Source organism: Pristis pectinata, chromosome 12 (assembly GCF_009764475.1).
Source record: "Pristis pectinata isolate sPriPec2 chromosome 12, sPriPec2.1.pri, whole genome shotgun sequence".
In the NCBI taxonomy this organism is placed as follows: Eukaryota; Metazoa; Chordata; class Chondrichthyes; order Rhinopristiformes; family Pristidae; genus Pristis; species Pristis pectinata.
The window spans coordinates 26,790,547-26,807,308 of NC_067416.1; the positions used below are offsets into that span (position 1 = coordinate 26,790,547).

Below are 16,762 nucleotides of genomic sequence, written 5' to 3' on the forward strand. Positions count from 1 at the left end.
GGGTTTATAGGTACAAAGCACTTATCTCATAACCAGATGCATGCCTGAAAAGAAAAAGCATGCCAGATGTCATCCTGAGCAAAGAGCTTGAATTAATATTTGCCATAGAACTTATATCAGGGATGCACAAGAGACTGCAGATGCTGGAACCTTGTGCAACAAACAATCTGCCAGAGCAACTCAGCTGGTTGAGCAGCATCTGTGGGAGGAAAGGAATTGTCATTGTTTCGAGTTGAAATCCTGCATCAGTCCCGATCAGCTGGGGAGAGGATGATGGGTGGATGGAGCCAGGTTGGGGGAGAGGGGTGGGACAGAGGCTGGTATGTGATAGGTGGAACCACTTGGGTGAGGATGACAGACAAATGGAACCAGGTGGGGGAAGAGGAGAAATTGGATAGACGAACAAAAGGAGAGGAAAATGAGGTGGACGGGTAAGTGTGTGTGGGAGGGGAACACAGGAAGTGTGGGTGACTTGAACTTGGACAGTTCACATCTCATACCATTGGATTGTAAGCTGTCCAAGCTGAATACAAGATGTTGTTCTTGCAATTAACGTTTGGCCTCACCGTAGCAATGGAGAAGACCGAGGACAGACAAATCAATGCAGAAGTGGGAAGGAGAATTAAAATGACATGCAACCGGAAGTTCAAGATGGCCATTGTGAACAGAGTGCAGGTGCTCTGCAAAATGGTCACCTGGTCTACACGTGGTTTCACCAATGTAGTGGAGGCGACATCACAAGCACCAAATGCAGTAAACCAGGTTGGAAGAGGTGCAGGTGAACCTCTACCTCATCTGGAAGGGCTATTTAGGTCACTGAATGTGGTGCAGGAGGAGGTGAAGGGCCTTCACAAATTGGAAGAACTGAATTCGGTATTGCACTTGGTCAGCTTATAACCCAATGGTATGAACATTGAATTCTCCAATTTCAGGTAACCCCCCACTCCTGGTGTTCTCCTCCCACATCCACTCACCTGTTCGTCGAGTTTTCTTCTGCCTTTGTTCACCTCCCCTATCCCCCCACCCCACCTGGTTCTATCTGCCCATCATCCTATCCCCATCTTATTCCACCTATCACCTACCAGCCTCTATCCCTTCATCAAGACAGTGATGACCTTGTCGACAATACCCAGATGTGAAGGTTGATAGCTGTGGAGAAAGACAAAGGCATCCTCCAGGTGCATTAAATATCTTGTAGGAGTCATTTGTCACACTTTGCAGCACCAGATTCAAACAGTTTTTGTCCTGTGAGAACTTTCTTCCTTTTTCCAACACTGGGGGACCTTTTTTGCTTGCCCTCTCATGCTATGCACCATCTGAAAGAGGTGCATGTAATGTAAAGGGAGTTAAAATGATCCGGCTGTGAAATGCCACCTGCCATCAATTAAGTTTACTTTCTTTCAGAAAAAAAAAGAAAAAAAAAGAAAAAAAAAGAAAAAAAAGCGATATGATAGGGTCTATCCGGATACGATAGGGTCTTTTAAGAGACTTTTGGATAGGTAGATGGAGCTTAGAAAAATAGAGGGCTATGGTTAAGCCTAGTAATTTCTAAGGTAGGGACATGTTCGGCACAGCTTTGTGGGCTGAAGGGCCTGTATGTGCTGTAGGTTTTCTATTTGCTGCCAATGAAAATTGACCCCTGCATTTTCAGTCTTGCCTCACTTAATCACCTCTCCTATGCTGATGTGATCTTTGGGCATGTGAAGCTACCCTTAAATTGCCCAGATAAGGAACAATGGACCAAATCAAACTATGATTCCAAAGGAAACAACCGATATTCAGCCGTTCACAGGTAAATATAACCCGGAAGAGATTGTAGTGCAGAACTGCTCCGACGCTAAATTCCTTGTGGAATCCAGCAGAGGGGTCTGTCTATGTTAGAATTCTCCAACATTCTGCAGAGTATCTGGTCTCCTGTCTCATGCTGGCCAGACCTTCCATAGCAAGTGAATGCAGATCAGTAAGGCAATGGTAAGATCATTTGTGTATTATGCACATATTTCATTTTGTTTCAATGTATTTAGTAATCTTTTAGTATTTCAATGTGCTAACTTAAAGAAAAGATTTCAAAAAAACATTAAGATAGTTATGAAGTATTTCTGTATAACAGAAAAATTTACAAACTCATGCACACCTCAGAGATTTCAACAGGAGGTGAGGATTCACCCCAGCTTTGCCTCTTCTCAAGGGCTGTCATGGCATTCTTGGGGTGGGGCCTAGCAGAACGTCAGCTGAGTCCCAGTCATTGCTGAGGCCTTGCTAGCTGTCTCTGAGAGTGGGAGGCTGAGGCCGATTGGACCATTTATTTATAATAGTCTACTGTAGGCATCATGAGAGTACATTTTTGGTGATGGGCCATATTAAGCATGATTCATTGCAATGAGATTTCCTGGTTATTAATTTCCTTCTTTGAAGTCCTTTTCTAAAATTCTGCAGGACAGAACAATTTGAATGTGATTTTATAATTTCCTCATTCAATTTAGAGTAAACATCTGGTCTCAATTAGGGAGATTCATCATATACGTATACTAGCAGTTAATTTTAAAAAACAGCATCATTGCTTGCAGTATTAAAGTAAAAGAGGCATGCCTATAACTTAATAGATTTTTATCCTTAACTACTAGAACTGCTTATTAAAGCAACAAAGGAATAAAGATGGCTATTGGCCAAAATGTATGCTGTGATCCCTAAAAATTAATAAAATCTGTAGAGACTAATTGCAATCCACTTTAAGTGTGACTGGTTGCCATGGAAACTGGATTTGCCATCATACTCAGTTGGAATCTCTCATCCTTGCGGTCATTTTAGAATTTTAGAGCAGCTCTTCAAACATATTTCTTTACATTTCTAACAAAGTTATGAGTTTAAGGACAAATAAACAAAACAATAGCAACAATTATTTAGGTGTTGTAGTTAGAATTCCCACTGCTATTTTAACCTGGATTTGCATTAGATTGAGGTATCTTTAACACTTAAGATTTAAGAAACGTGTTAACATAATCATTTATGGAAATTTATTTCAGAATGAGGGTCTCGGAGGTTAATAAGACAGCAACACCACGATGGGAATTCATTGGCAGGATGTGCTTTCTCATGGGAATTGTCACGACTAAGAACTTATGAATGTCTAATGCACTTGGATAATATTCCCACAACCCCTGCTTTTAACAGCAGTGTCGATCTTTAAAAGCATTAGCTAAATTGAAGAACATATCCACTACTACTGATATACTAATATACACAGCATCTACTAATATAGCACCAGTAAATTCTAAAATTGTGTCCAAGTAATATCAATGCATTGTTATTTATGCATACATTTCTTGCATAGAAAATACTCTAGCACCTGTACTGATCATTCCACAATGAATACTGACTATTGTGAAGAACTTTAATCAATTATTATTTTTTTCATTTTGTATCTGTAAGATTATTAACAGACACCTTACTAAAACAAAGTTGAACTATCATTTAACCTAAGCACCTCACCTTACAGAGAATCAAAGAACTAGAAGAAAAAATTGAAGTACAGAAAAGACAAGTTAAAGAGCTAGAAGAAAAGGTAATACCAAGTTATTCTAAGTGCAGATAATGTAATATTGTCAGTGGTTAAATGTTTGACTTTTTACTGAGTTAAAATGTCTGCTAGAAATTATTACCTAAAGGCAATATGTTCTATCTGTACATGATTTCGACTAAGAATCATTAACTCATATGCAGAGATTTTCCAAAAAGTCCATGTAATATCTGCTTGCCTACTGAAATCCATTCATGTTTCTTTTCCAATGACTGCTGTTAAAATTCTAAAGTGTTTTTTTTCATAAAAAATGATAGAAATAAAAAAACAGACAAATACGATAAATTGGACTTTTTAATGTTTTTTGCTGTTTCTTCTCTACGCTTGATATGGCAGGTGGCTTTTGTTTCAGTTATTTTACTTCTATTATACTTCACATCACTTTAATTCTTGTCTTCTGTCTGTTCTTCCCTATTTCCTTTCCTGTTCATTTTCAGTTTTTGTTTTTGTTTTTATTTTTTTCTTTAGCTTTCATTCTTTGGTCGTAATTCTTCCAGGCAGCCGACAAGGAAGGTAAGGTGTCTATTTTAATAAAATATCGTTCATAAATGGGACATGAAGCAGAAAATGTCTGTTCTTTTAGAAACTTGATTCAAGTCATTAAGAAATAAGCCTGAACTTTATGATGCTTCACTAATTATGTTCTACTCTGTTATGACAACTTTTGCAGTTATATGTCCAGAGATCTTCATCTTGGTACAACGTGCAATAGATTTGCTAATCCATCCGTATTTTCCTCCTTTAAAGTATAATTGCCATGAAGGATCTTTCTCTTGATATATAAAATATTTTATTATTTGGCCTTACATTTTTCTTTTTATTACAGTTTCAGGGTGTTCCTTCCATTTTATTAGTGTTCAGTAAAATATTTTCAGTTATTAAAAAACCTATCAAGGGAGCATTAGCATTAAATGTCTACAAAGTACAACTTAATTGAGGTCAGCAATAATAACATGTGCAGATTCAAAGTCATGTTAATTTACCAATGTCAACTTGGTTACTGCCTTCATGTACATGCCACCAGCACATCCCACAGATAAATGGGATTAGTCAATAGTCTAAATGATTATCTTGAAAGTCTTAAAGTTAAGTTAATGAAATTACAAATTCTGCATGACTGTTAGTTATTGCTAGTGTGATATTTTAACAGTGAAAAGAAATAAAAATATTATTTTTCCTAGTCCATTAACTAGAATGGATTAGCAGGTTCTCCACTGGTGATTGATTAAACCAGATTATCTACGAGGTGATGACGATAAGTGTCATTTATTTATTTTTGCATTTTAGGCAACATATTAACTAGAATTTCTAGATAACAAATTATTGCTGCTAGTAAATGATCCTATTTATAAGTGCTCACACCATAAGATTGACAATTCTTTTTCAACAGTTCCCTCATTATAGAATAAAGAAGTCAAATAAACTTATTCTTAATTCAGCCATAAAACCTGAGATAAATTACATTCTTAGATGAGGGTTGCTTTCTCCTTTCAGGCATCTTCATTCTTCACCAAATTCAAATACCTAAAGATACCCATTGCTTTCAAATTTGTATTTTAAAATCCTCACAATGGTGTGGACTGCTTACACTCTGGTTTAGCCACAGCTTTTATAAATTAACTTCATTACATTAAAAAGTTTCATTATTGTCTAGTTTAACACTAATATTAAGTATGATAAAAACCATTTTATTTTTAAAGTAATTACCCACCTTGTGCTATTGTATTCTACCCTTTAGCATCTTCTCAAACCTGATGATTAGTTATGTGACAGAGAAATACGTCCTTGTGTTTGCAAGGACACGGTAAAATCAATACTAACAGTTTATCTGCATGTTTTTAGTGGATATTTCCATGCAGAATTTTCATATGAGCATGACTGGAATTCAAATGAGAAAATGACTGCTTTCAAAATAAAACAGCTTTTCATCACTGATTTTTTTAATTAAACTCCTTATCTAGTTTATGGAAGTTCCTTGCAGTGTTTCACTGCCAAAATATATGGCCAAGAGATTCTGTAGCATAACACAGCATTTTGTGCGTTACATGATAGAAATTTAACCCCGAGTCTGACTACTAGGTGCTAGAAGGTACATGGTGCAGTAGTAGCAGGCTTCCAGAAATTTTATTGGTTCCTTTGTGCACCTGTGCAGTAATGCCGAACAACATACAACGATGGATGTAATGCTACTTGCCCACATGCATACATGGCCCACAGACTGTGTCTCCCTTTATTCAAGGGGTTGAGGCCTTTTTGGCATTACTTAATGTGGGACTTAATTTTGTCTGCTGTTGGTAGGTTCTTCCACAAATTGCTCCCACCAACTACCCTCTTTCCAATATCCTCAACCACCAGCCCACAATCACTTCCCCAAATGACCAACAAGCCCCTTACCCCAATTTGCCAAGACCTCCCTTTGTTATCTGCCTCTCCAACCCTCCCCCATGACCATCCTTCTCCTACCATCACCCCTCACTGTGTCACCCCCTCCCTGCCAAATCTGTTTCCTGACCCACTTCCTCTTTGGAGTTCACACTCCACAATGGCAGGAGCTTGTGATGAAACACATTTATTGAAGGTTCATTCTGTAAGGCCTATTCTATTGTTTTGGCCCCACTTGCGATAGAGTATCACTGCCTGAGGGAGGGAGATAGACAAAAGGGTTCCACTCCCTTGAACAATCCTGCAAGCTGTTTTAATGCACCTTTTGTGCTGCACTACTAAATTTGTAAATGGAAGCTCTTTCTTAAGAGATGTACTACAGTATCCGTTTCTAGCTTAATCTTGATCTTTTTCTTTCAATACCATGCACATATTTTTTTAAATTTGTAAAGAAAGCATAAATTCTATCTTCTTGACTTTCATAATATTGAATACTCTGTAGCAAATCTCTGCAGAAGTTTTTAGCTTAATTTCCTTTTTCATGAAGCAGTTGTCACCACAGTTGTAAATAAGAGCTATCTAATCATAGATGTTTTTAGAAACAAGGAAGACATAATGCTGACAAAAGTAATTGAACAAGTTCTTAGCATTAAACAAATCAAACCATGCATTCTTTTGACTTTGTTTCAGCATTGACTGATTTTAAATAATTCTTTAATACATAGAAAATATATTATATATAATGATATATAAAATTCTTCTATAATTCTTCATATATATTGTTAATTTAATCTATATACAAACTGTAACTAATTGTAACTATTTACTCTACTTTAAAGTAACAACTTTTCAGTGACCAGTGGTTTACAAAATTATGCAGGCACATGGAAAAGGGAATAACGCAATGTAATTCCTAAGTAAGATATATAAAATATTACTTTTATTGTTGTTTATTCCAAAGTACTTGATTATGAAGTTGTTTTTCACAGACCACAATGAAGAAAAGAAAACTATATACTGTAATAAATTATCATATTACAGTATTATTCCCAAGAAAGGCCAATAATAAACCAAGACATTAAGTATTTGAAAGAACACCTCACAATCCGAGGAGCATAGAAAATACATGAAGAATATTCAGGGTTCAGAGGCTATTGTGCCAGAAGTAACTTGGAGCTTCAAGAACCATATCCTTGATTTGGAAGATGAGTTCAGTAAAAATGCAACAAAACCTTTAAAACAAATGAAAAATGTAAATGGACCGAAAGCAAACATTTAGAACATTATGCTGATGATGGAAGATTTTGGAAAATTGACTTCCATGACAGGAGATAAGCACAGAAGAATGTACAACATGGGTAACAGAACAGTTTTAATATTTAGTGGGTGAAGAATTGACCTTAAACTTTCCTGCTGTGCAGGAGACTGAGAAAACTGCTTCAGTATAGAAGCATGGCTTCCATCCATCACTTATTTCTACTTCATACACACTGCTACATCAGTAATTTGTTATAGCTGCAGAGACTATGAAACCTTGGCAGCAAGACTTCGAACAAGTCGGTGAGGATAATTTATTATTGAACATAAATCATTCTTAAGTTGAACCATATAGATGTCACTGCAGAGACATGAATGACTTGTGCACGTGTATTAACCAGTTGTCCTGTAAACTTTGAAATGAAATTCTACCCAGGTAGAACAAATATGACATGCTGCTATGTTAGAGCTGTTGCCTCTGAAGCAAGAAGATAAATTCAAAGAAGGCATAAAAAGTGAATATAAAGTTAGAATAATGTTTTAAACATTTGAATTTAATATAAAATTGTTACTAATGTTTACAAAAGTAGGCATTTGAAAGTAAAACTTGAAAACATTTGGGCTTAGCTCAAATGATTCCCAGCAAAAATTGGGATGCAGATTCATGATGAATTTTCCAAAGAAAGGGAACTATGTGATTTCAAGAGTTTAAAAAGAGCCAAAATATAGATAGAAAATATACTCAGAAAAATATGCAAATAGGATGTGGAGAAGATTCTGCCAAACAAGTACTGGAAGAAAATTGAGGGGGTGATTGGAATGTAGTTTAGATTTAAAAGAAAATACAAGACATGCAATCACTTTAAAATAAATTACGTGCAAATGTTAAGGAGAAAATAATCCTGACACCAGGAGATAAACTGCAGTTTTAATATTTTTAGTTAGGGGCAACCAAGACAAGAATTGGAAGCGTTTAATTTGTATCCACCTAATGTGAAACAAGATGGATTTTTTTCTCTAAAAGATAACAATCTGAAAGGAGAAACAATATTCAGAAGGATCAGATTAATATATATGAATTCTTACAAATAAACTGGCACAGTCCTGGAATTTGGCACTTTAAATAATGAACACAGGGAAGAACACTCCTGATAAGAAACCATCACAAGCCCATGTGACTAACCAGATGTATGAATATAAAGTACGCACATTGAAGGAGATTCAAGAAATAAGCTGGAAGCAGACTGAGAGGATCCATCATTCGCTCACCAAAATAATAGCCCTAGATCTGGAGAAGGTTCGTTCAGAAGTGCAGGAGGTAAGGATTCCATTGTTGGTCATATTTATTAAAGGGGCTGAACCTCTTGCTTAAAAGCATTCTCTGGTGTCCTCACCAATTTTGGGGGAAATGTTGTGTTTTCTAGTAATGTAAAGCTTTTGTTTCATTTGTACAGCCCTATTGCACTTGTTTATAGAATTACACCACAACATTTTGCATAAGTTACTTTAAAATATTTTATAGTGAAGTGCATAATCTTCTTCTATCCTTTTTATGTACTCCATTATTATACTAATTGTATTTCAAAATTGCCCTATGATTCAGTCATCCATCCTTCATCTGATAAACAAAAATCACACAAACTACCCACCCACCTCTTGCGTCATTGGCAGCCAGCAGACCTTCACTGGCTACTCATGCTGGTTATTACAGTTTCCAACCCACATGGTCTTCCCAGTGCACTGTGCGCTCTGTATCAGGATTTTCCTATAAACCGTACAATCTGACATCACATTAATATAAAGTTCTTCTCAGTTGGATATACTGATTCCACTAGCACATATTAATTTATCCCATTGGATTTTATGTTGGCCAATAATTGAAATGATTTTGCCAGACTGTTTTCAATTAAACAGTCTTCTTCAAATAAGAGTTCTTCTAAAATCAACAGAATTCTCCTCATTTGGAATTCTCAAGGTAAGGAGACAAAAATACAAATTATTTTTCCTGTAAACTGTGTACCAGAATGACTAATTGTGTTATGTATTACTGCAGGAAAATAAACCTGCATTGATTTAGAAATTGTAGCATACCACAGAATGGTGATATAGGTTGTAGATTATACAGATTCAGTTGCTGGGGAAATTAGTCTTTCACTCCTGAAAGTATCACACATGTCATGATGTGAAACTACCAAGAGTTGCTTTTAACATTATGTTTGGAAACACAACATCTAAGTAATTTTTGCAATTCATTTATTGAGTGGATTGGGAACTTTCAAATCAAGAATGAGCAAACTGCAAATAATAAAGGAGGTAGTAAAGCAATCAAATTGTTCAAAGGGGCTGTTTTAAGTGCTTTCACCTGGGATTTATTTTTCAGTACTGCAGGATATAATAATATCAAAAAAGGATTTTAACTCTGCAAGACTAGGCTCAGGGGCAGTTAGAAAATCATCTCTCTCCAAGAAAATGAGTCTCAGTTTATTTTAGTTCCTGCATCATATTTAACTGGAATTAGCTGCCAGAATTCATTTCTAGGGTCATGTGTTCAAGAATGATTGGGATAATCCAAATGAAGGAAGTCCATGCCCTCCTTGTTAGAATCGGGAGTACTCTTGCTTCCAATACTGCAAAATTGGAAAATATTTATCTTTATCATCCTGTATTAGGTTGGCCTGAAAGGAAAGCTTCCCTGTGCAGGCCTAAATTAGATGTAGTTTGGGTTCCATTATCTTACTGGACTTTTATGATAGAAAAGGATCCTACAGGGTTTGGTTGGATGTTCTTCTGCCTTTCAGATGAGGAGCTTAATTTAAATTGAAAATTAAATAGATCATTAACATAAAAATAGTATCTGTGGAAAGAGATACAGAGTTACTGTTGCAGGTTGAAGAAAACCACAACATTAAATGTTCCCACTGAGTTGGTTTTCAGTGTTTGGAAACAAATACTTCAGTTAGCTTCCTCTGCAGCCTAGAGTTTGAATTCTGATATTCTAATTAAATTCAGAACTAAGGAAATAACAACATTTTGGCAATATCCGTATCTTCACTAATCGCAATCTTGTTCAAGAGGCTATGGGCCAATTTTTTTTTCACTCCCACTAATGCGCAAAGAATTTAATATCATTTATCCTTACTTTCCTAGGAAGCTAAATCCATATAATTGCTTAGCACTTTTTTTTTACTATTTTCCTTCTTTGTATTAATGTTTCCTTAATTAGCAGCAATAATTAATGTTTAAATGATTCTGTTTTATTTCCAATAATTTTAATTACTGTCCAATTATGCAAGGTGATCCACTTCATAATATCTTCTCCACTTCATAATGTCTTCTTCCTGTAAGTCATATCAACTGTGAGAGTATGTTAGTGTCTTCCAAAAGCTGTTTTATACTATGTGATTGCCTATGTGAAGACCACTGATCAATGCAATGATTTTAAAAGCTACTGATAGAGCAAGGCAGGATTTACATAAGTTCATGCATAAAACAAAGCAATTATCACATGGTAAAATTACACAGCAGAGGATTGGATCCTCCCTGAAGGATGCTGTTTGACCACAACTGAGTTGTAGCTCGGTTGAGGTTAGAACTAAGGACCAAATTTTGTATGCTGTAACGACAGTGAAACAGAGTTCGACATCATTTCACTGTGAAGCTGACAGCAGCTTCAGGAATATACATTATGCAGAAATGTGAAAGCTATTGTCAGTGATTTCTTTCTTCTTCTGCAGGTAGCATTGTTTTACAAATCCCTTCTAGGTAATCTTCAGAATTGGTTATCTGACAAAAATGTCAGGGTCTAGAAGTTTGATCTCACTTCAATTTAAGAAAATCAATTGCTGAAGAAAAAGAGTTGTGGATTTATGGCAAGTTCCACAAGGTCTACAATTTCTCCTTCTGTGTCCCATTAATGCACAGAGAAACGTGATAAGGCAGTGGTGTTCAATGCATGGGGGTGGGGGGGGGGGGGAATGAACAAGGAGAGTTAAAATATAGTCAAGGCAGGAAGAAATTCCCTGGACAAACAAAAGGCTGAAACAATGATTCAATCAGACCTTCTGTACTTATGGATGTTGGAAAGGAAGTAGAAATGAGTAATGTAGGGCTGGGTCCATGAGATTGAGAATCTTGGAGAGAAAGTCTTCAGAAGAGATGAGTTCAGTGGCTTTCTGGGAAATGATGGCTTGATATTCACTGGTGGAGTCATGGAGCAAAAATACTTTGTTTTTATTTTAAATTGCTGCCAAACTGCTGAAAGCAAAACTATAAGAATACAGATATTGCTTAACACTTTCATGAGTTCATTGTGTGTTAACCATTGAAAATTATTTTGCTCTTGCTATTTTCAAATAATAGATGATTCAAGGCATCTAATTCTTTATAGATGAAGTAATTTTGGTTGGCAGTAGAGATTTCAGCACATTGACACTGCCACAATGTGACATGTGGTTGCTCACTGAACAGTGTTTTGCCAACCTAACTGACACAGAGGAAGAATGAATTTCTGATTCCAAAGTGAAATCCAAAACTTGTGGGTGAAACTAATGGCACTTGTTCATTATAAATGCAATCAAAGCCATTCACCACACCCATAAATTTAAAATAGTAATCTGCTTTAAATGCCAGAAAAAGGGGCACACACCCTGTGCAGGCACGCACGAAACCAAGGGAATTGATCCAAGGAATGGCAACAGTGTGATTTCTTCACAGAGGATAAGTTTTAGCAGCAGAAAAAGCCTGAGAGAATATTTACACAGTACTGAAGGTAGTAAGAGTGATGGAGAATTTTCTACTGTAGCACTTACATCACTGTGGTAATGGTGAAAAGCAGAACAAGTTCAAGATTTCAGAAATATGAGCTTTTCAAATACATGGCGCTGTTAATATAGTACCAGACTTCCATGTTTCTAGAACCAAGCGTTGGTGGTCATCAGATCTTTAAGACTTTAATTAAAAGCTCTGGTCTAGAAGATCATACTCCATTGAATATTTATGGTTTACAATAATTAGTGGAATTGAGAACTTCTTGGCACAACAGAAGGAATGTTTGTACCCAAGAATATCAGCACAAGTCAGGGGTGAAATGTGGCACAATAATAATGTGATATAGGCTATAGTGAATTGATGACTTGTGTTACCGCTGTCCAATGAGAAAGAAATCAGTCAGAGTAATAAAGGCTCTTAATTTGCATTATCCCCCAAAATGCACTTCAACCCCAGTGGGCACGATATTAAGTATCAAACAATTTGCATGTATTTCTCCAGGGACTGTACAGATTCAATAAAACCTTCTGACGAGAAGAGATCAAAGAGAATTTTTCAGAATATTAGATTTCCAGATTGGTTATTTTGATTTAATAGCACACTGGAGAATGGCAATTTGTGGCTGAACTGGCTCACTGGATAACGTCAACTGTTGCAAGGATAATTTATAATCTTTATTACACATAGGATTAGACCGTGGACTTGAACCTTAATTTTAGTCATTGTGCTCCAGTATAAAGAAAGGTACCTCATTTTTTAATCTACTCTGACAGATTCTAGCTGAGTATGGTCATCAATAATACAACAGACTTTCCATGGTTGCATTTGTGTCTTTAAAAAATGAGGCCATTGTTCATTTATTCCTCCTGAAAATATTAGAAAGAGAAATATTTGGTTCTGTCTCACCTCGGCTGATCCAAATTCTGTCAATGCTACTTTATGTTGTCCCTCCATTTTCTGGACCTTAATCTTTGCATGTTTACATTAAAATGTCACAACTCTGCAACCCCCAACTGTTCACAACCCAGTACCTTCCACTTTATTCTTCTTTCAATGCCTTCATTCCCATTGTGTGTGTCACCTATCAACGTGAGGTAACTTTCCTTCATCCTCCATACCCCAAATGGAATGTTTCAATGATTAGCAGTTCTCACAAGTGCTTCATAATTTGCCGTTGCACCTGTTTAACCACTGCTGCATGTAATTATTTGAGTGCAGAAAAGATTTACCAGGATCTTGTCTGGAATGGAGGGATGTAGTTATACAGAGAGATTGGTTAAGGTGGTTTATTCTCACTGTAACATAGGAGGCTGAGGGGTGATCTTAGAGACGTTTATAAAATTATGAGAGTATTGACAAGATAGATAGTCAGAATCTTTTTCTCAGGGGAGTCAGGTCACAGGTTTAAGATGAGAGGGGAGAAATGTAAAGGAGATCTGAGGGGTATATTTTTCACACAGAAGGTGATGAATAACTGGAATAAGCTGCCAAAGGAGGTGGTGGAGACAGATGCAATTACAATGTTTAAAAGGCATTCGGACAGGTACTCAGATAGGAAAGACGTAGATGGATACAGGCCTAATGCGGGAAAATGGGATTAGCGTAGATGTGTATCACAGTTGCCATGAAGGATGTGGGCCATGGAGGATGTGGGCCAAATGGGCTCATTTTTGTGTTGTATGCTCTTCCAAATTCCCAGTTTCTGTGAAGGTTGGGCAAAGCTTGTGCTACCTGGATCCTACATAATCTGACAATCCTTTAAATGCAGCTAAACGTAATCCAACTGGATTGTGTTTTTAAAATAATGGATTTAGAGTCATAGAGTCGTACAGCACAGAAACAGGTTCTTCAGCACACAAGTCCATGTCCTTTCTGCCCAATCCAATTTGCCTGCGTTAGGGTCGTATCCTTGATTATCTTGGTCCAGACTTCCCATCTGCATTGCAGGCCCATATGCTCTTACCAATTCCAGGGTCAAATGACCTGATCCTTCACACCCACGAGAAGGAGTGGACTCTGAGTGGCAAGTAGGCCTCTGGCCCCTCCACCAGCACATCCTGATGCTCGTTGACAGATTGCTGCTCTTAAAGGCTTCTAAATTGTTTTAAACGATAGTCTGAGGTAATTTAAACAGTTCAAATTGGTTTAACCAATTGAAAAACTTTTCCAAAAAATTTAGAAATTTTGATTTTGATTAAATATTCTTGTTAATTTGTAACAAACAATTAAATAATGTGAAATAAAGCAATACAAAATAAAACATTCACCCACATTTACCTTTCCTTCTGATTAGCAATCCTATTCTAATGAATGGAGTTTCTATTGGTACTCCATCTGGTCCCAGTGCAGAGCTATAAGGCCAGATTTGTTGTATCTACCATCTCTCTCCATGGCCTCACTGCTCTGCCACTGGACTCAATAGTGCAGGGCAGGAGGTCAGTTTGCCTGGGAGCTGAGCACTAGGCTGTTACAGAATCCTGCATTTGGCTGAACACATTAAAAGTCTATATCGACTTGAGCCACGAAGGACTTAGAGATGGCAGCTCCATATAGATATGCTGGTGCCAGGCAGTTTGAATCAGCCTCTCACATTCAGGAGAAGCTAGATAAACACATGATGGGGCTATGAATAGAAAGAGATGGTAATAGTTAGATGAAGTAGACTGTGAGGAGGTTCGTGTGAAGCATAATTGCCAGCACAATCCAAGAGGGCCAATAATCTCTATTTATGCTTTATGCTTGTCTGGATATTCATCTCCAGTCAGGAGTGCAGTATATGTTATATAGTAGTGGGAGTAGGTTGTTCTCTGCCTACAGAGTTCAGTTCCAATGGAATTGAATGTCAGGAAAGAATTCAATGATTGTCTCTATCTTAGAGCATATTGGCACTACTTTCAATGGATGAAATTCTAGGCAAATGTAAACTGATGGAATTTTTTAAGGTTATAATTTCTGTTCTTATCAATAAGTCTGAGAACCCTTTTAGCATTATTAGAACGAAGATTGGTTATGGGTGGAAAAGTAAATGTCTTGCTGATACGTTACAGGGACTTCAGTTTCACTAATACTCAGAATTAAGGCCACCAGAGCAAAGCCCTGTCAAACTCAGGCTGTATTCCTAGCAATTCTCCTTTTAACTGCTAGCTTCATGAAATTTCCTTTATCCAGAAACACTTAATGTCCTGTTATGCATGTTAAAAACCTGTTATGCAGTCCTTCCCAATTTTATGTCATGAAGCAGAATATATAATTTGAATAGAATCAGTGCAGCTGTTTGCACTTAAATCCCCACTGGATGGAAAGTTACAGCTGGAGCGCAAATTAATCTTGCAGAAGAGATTTATTTTATTTAAACCTAAACTGTGCTAATGAAGATACATATTCTTTTCTAAATAAAATCTTTAAAACATGAGATCTTCATATAGCAATAAATATTATTCTATAGCTTTAAATTACTGTTGTAATGAAAACCTATGTAATCGGTACACTGGAGAGCTATAATATCAGGAGAATGGAAGAATGTAGAATTTATGTCTAGTTTTCACACACTGCCAAGGTGCTGTTAGGAGGAATAGGTGCCGTCATAGGTGCCGTATTTCTAGAAACACCTTAAGCAAATCTTCCTCTTGAAGTATCTAATATCATGACACTCCAAGTACCAACATTTTGTTATGTGGCAAACCTTTTTATAAAACCAGAAGTGCATCAGAAGCTGCAAGTTAGTTGACCACACTGATGCAAATTTCTCTAGGGTGAAGCTACAACCTGAATTGCTTCCTCCAATGTTGCAATTGGATTCAGTGCCTCAAGAGCACTGAGAAATACCAGTAGAGAGCTATCTACGATGTCTGCTGTATCATTCAGATCCCACTTATGTGCAATCCATTATGTTCCACAGAGCCAAACACAGATAATAGGAAGTGAATGAAATGTAGTGCTTTAACAGACAAACTAAATATTCATGCTGTCTCCAAATTATTTCCAGAAACTCAACAACTGGTGGAGCATTATCATTAAGCATAGGTTGCCGGCCTCTCCCTTTCCTTGCTGCCTTATCTTCTCCACTTCCATGTTCCCAATCTTTACTGTCTTTCCCTTTGTACTCCTGCTCGTAATGTTTTTTTGGTGTATAGCTAGTGGTTGATTCTCACGATGGCAAGGTTGTGTGGTATGCATCACAAATCTTTACACCTGCTCTAATGAGTGCTAAGGGTGATGTTTCACGACATCCATATTCTCCTGTCACATTTCATAGCATCATGGATTTTGCAGTATGAATATCACCTTTACTTATTGAGTTCTCATGATGTGACCCAACCCCACCCCAGCCCCACGCCGCCCCAGAATGTTTATGCTGCAGGATCCAAAGACCATAATGTCATTAAATGTTAAGAGTAGATAGTTAGATTCTTTGTTGGAAATTTCATCCCATGGCCTGGCATTTGTTCCACTTATTAGCTAATGCCTGAGTGTGGTCCAGATTTTGTGACGTTCAAGCATAACCTGCTTCATTGTCTGTGGAGTTATGAATGAAGCTGAACATTGTGAAATCATCAGTAAATCTCCCCACTTCTGATGTTATCATAAAAGGAAGGTTATTGATGAAGCAACTGAACATTGTAGGGCCTAGAACACTGCTGTGAGGAGCTCCTGCAGTAAAGGCTTGGGATGGGATGATAACCTTCAAAAATTTTCTTTGTACAAGGATGACTGAATCAGGAGAGAGTTCCTCCCTTGATATCTTCCTACCTTGATGACTTCAGTTTAACCAGAGCCACT

The 16,762-nt window shown here is 37.0% G+C and overlaps 1 protein-coding gene and 1 long non-coding RNA gene across 16 annotated transcripts in view; both read left to right on the forward strand.

Annotated features, from left to right (window-relative positions):
- Positions 1–4,065, forward strand: part of jakmip3 (Janus kinase and microtubule interacting protein 3) — a 118,409-nt gene extending 114,344 nt beyond the window's left edge. For all 15 annotated transcript variants that reach the window (XM_052027299.1, XM_052027301.1, XM_052027302.1 and 12 more), the window contains 2 exons: positions 3,497–3,562; positions 4,015–4,065. In XM_052027299.1, the coding sequence (XP_051883259.1) occupies positions 3,497–3,562; positions 4,015–4,065 (117 nt within the window). The remainder of the gene's footprint in view (positions 1–3,496; positions 3,563–4,014) is intronic.
- A 4,123-nt stretch (positions 4,066–8,188) lies between these two features.
- Positions 8,189–16,762, forward strand: part of LOC127576848 (uncharacterized) — a 63,677-nt gene continuing 55,103 nt past the window's right edge. Inside the window, exon 1 of the long non-coding RNA XR_007957290.1 lies at positions 8,189–8,534. This is a non-coding gene — a long non-coding RNA (uncharacterized LOC127576848). The remainder of the gene's footprint in view (positions 8,535–16,762) is intronic.